Source organism: Ursus americanus, chromosome 1 (assembly GCF_024610735.1).
Source record: "Ursus americanus isolate L20-20 chromosome 1, mUrsAme1.1.p, whole genome shotgun sequence".
NCBI classification, from domain to species: Eukaryota; Metazoa; Chordata; class Mammalia; order Carnivora; family Ursidae; genus Ursus; species Ursus americanus.
The window spans coordinates 10,675,271-10,680,987 of record NC_142127.1 but is presented as its reverse complement, the minus strand read 5'-3'; the positions used below and the strand labels follow the sequence as shown (position 1 = coordinate 10,680,987).

General features: G+C 61.4%; 1 protein-coding gene across 3 annotated transcripts; it reads right to left on the bottom strand.

The window, feature by feature from the left end:
* Positions 1–560: 560 nt before the first annotated feature.
* C1QL2 (complement C1q like 2) lies at positions 561–2,646 on the bottom strand. 3 transcript variants are annotated; one of them, XM_045804063.2, is made up of 3 exons: positions 2,265–2,646; positions 1,963–2,216; positions 561–1,325 (listed from the first exon to the last, which is right to left on the bottom strand). In XM_045804063.2, exons 1-3 carry the CDS (start codon positions 2,644–2,646, stop codon positions 1,146–1,148), a joined length of 816 nt encoding a protein of 271 aa, XP_045660019.1. In that variant the 3' UTR covers positions 561–1,145. The 3 variants fall into 3 exon arrangements, with proteins under 3 accessions (XP_045660019.1, XP_087719321.1, XP_045660018.1); XM_087863195.1 differs by having other exon boundaries at positions 1,963–2,249; positions 2,295–2,646; XM_045804062.2 differs by having other exon boundaries at positions 1,963–2,646.
* Positions 2,647–5,717: the final 3,071 nt, after the last annotated feature.

Below are 5,717 nucleotides of genomic sequence, written 5' to 3'. Positions count from 1 at the left end.
GCTGACGGTCCACAGAATTGTCTCGGTTTACCAGCTCCTTTGAGAGATGTGAGTCTAGCTGGTGTGTGAGCAAATGGACCTGGGCTGAGTCTAGTATGTGCCTGAGTGGGTGGATTTCTGCGGAGGACTTCTGCACTTCCTTTTAGGAGCAAACGTCCCAGAGATCACCTGCTGGCAGGTGCCTCATTCATGCCTCCCATTTGCAGATGACCGATGACCCTGACTTCTTTTCCCCTCCCTTCTCCAGAAACTCTTGCCCTTTGACCTCCTCCCACAAGGCTATTCTCTCCAGGGGCTTCTAACTTCCCCCCACCCTCCTCTGGGCTCTTACAGTTCAGGGCTACAGCCCAGGGGAGCACATCCCCAAAGGGAGGGAGGCTGCCACCCCATCTCCCCACGTCTCTTCACCCACCCCAGGTGGCAGGGCCAAGGCAGCGGCTGGCAAGCAGGAGATGAGGCTACTCAGGGCCTAGTTAAGGTCTTTACACCAAGGTGGATGTCTGGAGGCCCCCCATCCTGGGGCCACACTGAGAGAGAGTCGGAGCCCATGGTCTAAAAACATAATTTAATGTGTCAAGGTGGGTCTGACTCAGGAGTGCGGTGGAGAGGTGCATTTTCCATTTGCGGGGGTTCTGCCGCGGGGGTGGTTTTTTGCTGATGGACAGGGAAATTTGCACAGGTATTTTGGGTCACAAAGAAGGATAGCCCCAGGGAGTTCCTGCTCACTTTGGCCTACCTCGCTGGCCAGGGCTGAGAGCTGTCCGTCTCAGGGCACTCGGAGAAGGAGGGGGACTGGAAGGGCAGGCCTCCCGCCAGGCCTGTCCAGTCCAATCAGGTTTGCAAAGTCTCAACGGAGCTGCCTCCGCCTCCGGGGATCGGGTTCAGGCTCACCTTGCCACTTGGGCATTCCCTTCTCCCTCCCCAGGTTGGGGACCGGGACCGGGAGGACAGCCCAGAGCGGGGCGTGGTGAGTTGCAGACACACTGAGGTCGGAGCGGGGCAGGGAGGACAGCAGGGACGCGTCTTTTCCGTAGATGTCAGGAAGTGTCATGAAGGGAGAGTGGTCCTCTCCAGCCAGGAATATCAGCTCTCCGACACGGGCACAGGGCGGCCTGAAGCCACTCCGCCCCGCGCTCCTTGCGCTCCTAATCCGGGTACAGAAGAAAACCCGAGAACGTGCTGTATTTGTTGTTGTTGCCTCCGTGCGCCTTCCCGCCGTCCAGCTTCACGTACACCTCGTCCCCTGAATCGAGGTGCAGCACTACGCTGTTACTGGCGTAGTCGTAGTTCTGGTCGGCGTCCTGAGCGATGGCACTGGCCCGGACCTGGGGGCGAGCCGCCAGAGCGGGTGGGCCAGGGCACCCCTGCCTGGGCCTTGCCCAACCCCCACATGGCGCCCCCCAACCCTCGCCGGCCTTCTGCCCGCGGCTCCAGGGTCCACGCTCCCACCCGGGCTTCTCTCTCTCTCCTCTCCCTCTCCCCAACTTGGCCAGCTCCTTTCCGGTCCCCTCCTCTAGGCAGCCGGCAAGTCAAGTCCCGGAAGAAAGGACAGAGGGGGCTTCATAAACCCTGACCCAGCGGGGAAGGGGGAGAACCAGGGGACCAGGCGGAGAAGAAAGAAGACTGGAGGGCAAAGGGGCGACGGGAGCGAAAAGGGAGAACTAAAGAAGAATGAGGTTTCCGAGGTGCCCGCGGGGCTGCTGGCGGGGACGCTAGTAGCTGGAAAGTGCAGGTGGCGGGGTCTCTGGGCGCTCGGGGCACAGCCTGCCGCGCCACACGGGGGCAAACGCCACCAGGGCGCACCCGGAAGCTGGATGCGGCGGCGCGCTCCCTCCCGGGGCTCGCCCGGACGCTCGCGAGTGGGGAGAAAGGAGTCTGGTTTCCCAGGCGGTTTGGGGCGCGGGGTGGGGAGGAGAGGCTGCGGGGATTCGCGGGGGCCGGCGGCGGTGAAGGGTGACTGACCTGCCCGTTCTTGCAGAGGTCCGCCCACATGCTGGTGCCGTCGCCGCCGCGCATGAGGATGTGGTAGGTGAAGAAGTAGATGCCGCGCACCTGGCAGCTGAACTTGCCGGTAGTGGGGTCGTAGTGATTGCCGAGATTGGTGACCACGTCGTCGAACTTGAGCACCTCGTAGCCTTCGTGCGGGCTCTTAAGACCCACGTAGAAGGCGATCTTGGGGCCGCTGAAGGCGGCACTCAGCGCGCCGGTCACTTCGCCTTCGGAGTCGCCGCCGCCCCCGGTTCCGCCACCTACCACCCCAACACCGCCTGTCGCGCCCGCCGTCAGCTGCAGGCCGGGCAGCCCGGGCCGCCCCGAATCGCCCTTCTCCCCCGGGGGACCCCTGGGTCCAGGCGGGCCCGGCTCTCCAGGGGGCCCCCGCGGCCCCGGCTTGCCGGGTCGCCCCGGGTCGCCCTTGGGTCCCTGGATGAAAGGAGGCGGAGGGTTGGCGCTCAGGTCCTGCATGACTTCCAGGGCGGCCGTGCTGGGTCCGGGCGGCGGCGCCTTGGCGCCAGCGGGCCCCCCGCCGGGTGCGGCGCTGTACGGGTCGCAGATCATGCGGCAGGTGCCCATCATCTCGTAGTGCGCCGCGCCGGGGGGCGCCGCCTGCAGCAGCAACGGCACGGCGATGAGCAGCCCCAGCGCCATGGCCAGGAGCACGCCGACGGCCGCCAGGCAGGCGCGCCGCCGCCGCTGCCACAGCCGGGAGGCGACCGCCACCAGCTCCTCCTTGCCGCCCGGGGAGGTAATGGTGGGGCGGCGCGGGCGGCCCCGCTCCCCGCGCTCGGGGGCCGACTCCGCGGATCCCGGCCGCGTCCCCGACGTGGCGACCCCCTGCTCCGGGCGCCCGACCACTTCTAGCGAGAGGCGTCTCGGCCCAGGTGCCAGTGCCAGCCGCGCTGGGGCTGCTCGGGGAAGCCGCGGAGCCCGGCGCGCATGGCGGGGGGCGCCCAGGCTGAGCCCGGCGCCCCACGGGTCCGGGCGGCGGCGGCGGCGGCGGCTGCGGAGCGCCGGGTGCAGCGGCGGCGTCCCGCGCGGGCTCGGCGGCGCTGCCTCCTCAACCCAGCTTGCCGGGGCTCGGCGCGCAGTGAGGGCGCCCCGGCTCCACGGCGCGCTCTGCTCTGCTCTCCCGCTGCTCGCTGGCTCCCGCGCGGAGGGGGGACCCAGCTACCCTGACGTAAGGAGTCCGGGGCTGAGCGGCGGAGGCGGCGAGGCAGCGCGCGCTGCCATCACTCGGGAGACGGCGCCCTCATGTCATCAGCCTTCGGTCCTCCTCCTATCCCGCGGCGTCCTCAGCAGAGGCGGCGAAGGCTTGGTTCCTCCTGCGGCGCCCGCGAGCCACAAGTGGGCGCAGCGGGCGCATCCCCGGCCCCCGCGCCTCTGACACACCCACCCGCGGCCCCCCTCGCGCGCCTCCCACCCACCGCACACCCACGCCCACGCGCGCACTCACCGGCGGACCGGCACCGCCGCCCTGTCTCTAAGGTTCCCGGAATCCCGGTGCCAGCACGGTCGTTTGGGGAGGGGTCACCTAATCCATCCCCCCCCCCCCTTCCTGCAAGCGGGACCAGACGTCAACCCACCAAGTCAAGGAGCTCAGTCTCTTGAGGCCCTGGAACGAAGGACTCTCTGAAAACCCTCCTGACTTCTTCAGAATGAAAAAAATCTTGCTTCTGGAAGGTCTTCCGCACACCTAGCCCGAGAACTCCAAGCTGTTAAACGGGCTCCAGCAACTCTTTGAGTGATTCTTTGAAAAGCTCAAAGCCCCGATACAAGAGTTTATGAGCCTTGGCCCCTTTCTGCCACCAAGAAAATCATTGGCCCTTATCCTCTGTATAAAGATCATTTAAATGCAAATCCTTGACACCCAGCGCTTGGTGGTAACCTTGGGATACCCAGCTCCCACTCCCCGCCCACCGCTACCAGGCAGATCCACACACAGGTTCCTTTGAACATCCCCGGCTCCCTCCTACTGAGGTGGGTTTAGTTATACATTTAAAAAAAAAAAAAAGTCCAAAGCCATTCTGAGCCAAAGTTTTGAATAAGCGGTGACGCCAGATTTAGAGAAGAATTATCCATCTCCAGTGCAGCATGTGAGGATAAAGGAAGGATGGGAAATGCTCCTGTGTCCTGGGAAGACCAGAAATGCACAGCCCCGGTCTTCTGACACCCTGAGCAGCTAGCAGCTGTGTGACTTTGGGCATTCTCTTCTCTGAAACTACCTTCCTAAAGCGCCTGCTGTCCCCCATCCCTGCCGTGGGCATGCACCTGGCCAGGCCTGGGAAGAAAGTCCAAGTTCTGCTATCAGTGCTTGGCAAGGCATCAGCATCTCTGGAAGAACCGTGCGCCCTCCTGAGGCTATTGCTTTGAGAAGAACGTACATTTATTAGGTATTGTGTTCTTGTGGGTCGCTTAAAAACCCATTTTGTTTCCCCACCCCACCCCATGATGCTCCAGCCTCTTTCTTCATGGGTGTGTTTCCCAGGGCAGAGCATAAGATCTGTCACCTGGTGCATACAGGCCTTCAGTACATATCTGTGGAGAAGATGACTGGACCCAGTCTGAAGCCGACTTTACCCAGGGGAGAAGGGGGAGGAGGAACTCATTTATTGGGCACCCACTTTGATGCATCAGGCGCTTTGCACGTGCTCTTTCACTTTCTCCTCCCAACATCCCTATGGATTAGCAATTACTCTCCCACTGTAGAGATAAGAAAACAGAGGTTTTGAAAGTGTATAGTGCTTCCCAGTGTCCCCCGCCCACATGACAGAGCTCAACTCCTCATTCCCTGACCAGGGGCTCTGAGAACCTGGCAGTGAACTCTATTGTCAGCTAGCTCCTGGATACATTCTTCATTGGTTTGCTGAGTCCTGGGAGCCCTCCATTCCCCTCCCTAGAGTCACCCCTAAAACTCGTGAGCCATGGTGATTCCAGGAGCCACGCCATCCCAGGTCTGCAACTTCGTATCTATGTGACTTTGGGCAATTGCTTCACCTCTCTGAGCCTCAGTCTCCAAGTGTGAAGAATGGGAATGCCAAAAGTACCTGTCTCGGAGTTATTAAGAGTCTAAATGAGTGAATTAATGTAAAGGCCTTAGACTAATAGCTGCTCAGTAAAGGTTAGCTTTATTATTATTAACTATTGATACCTTAGACCCCCACCACCATGATCGAGGCCACTGAGATGAGACATGTGGGTAGTAAGTAGGGTGGGGGGTAGATTTGTGAATTAAGAAAGCGAGAGACCCAAGCTCACCCACATGCTCTATCCTTCCCCAAAGGAGAGAAGGGGGACTGGACAACCCCTCCCACACTCCCCTCAGGCTGCTCTGCTCTGGCTGCCTTCCCTCCACCAAAAGTGTCCAAAGTGTTTCCTGTCCCACAATTCCACCTGCAAAAACGTTTTCCAGGCAGATAATCACTCAGTTTGAATTCCCCAGCCCTGTAGACCACCATCCCCAAATCCCCGTGTTTTCACCCCTGCAGAATCTGGGCAGGAAAGAAGTAAGGAGGGGCAAATGTTTGAGACCTAGGCTTTCACCCTCTCAGACTCAAGCAAAGCAACCTTTCCTGGGGATCAGCATTCCTGGGAGCACTGATGGCTTACAGGGAGGAGGGCTTCTTCTCAAGGCCAGCACTCCACCGGGAGCAGGGACGGTGGCAGCTAGAACTGGTGGAGAGCAGGCAGCCTTCTGCCCCAGACCACATGAGTCATCAGGT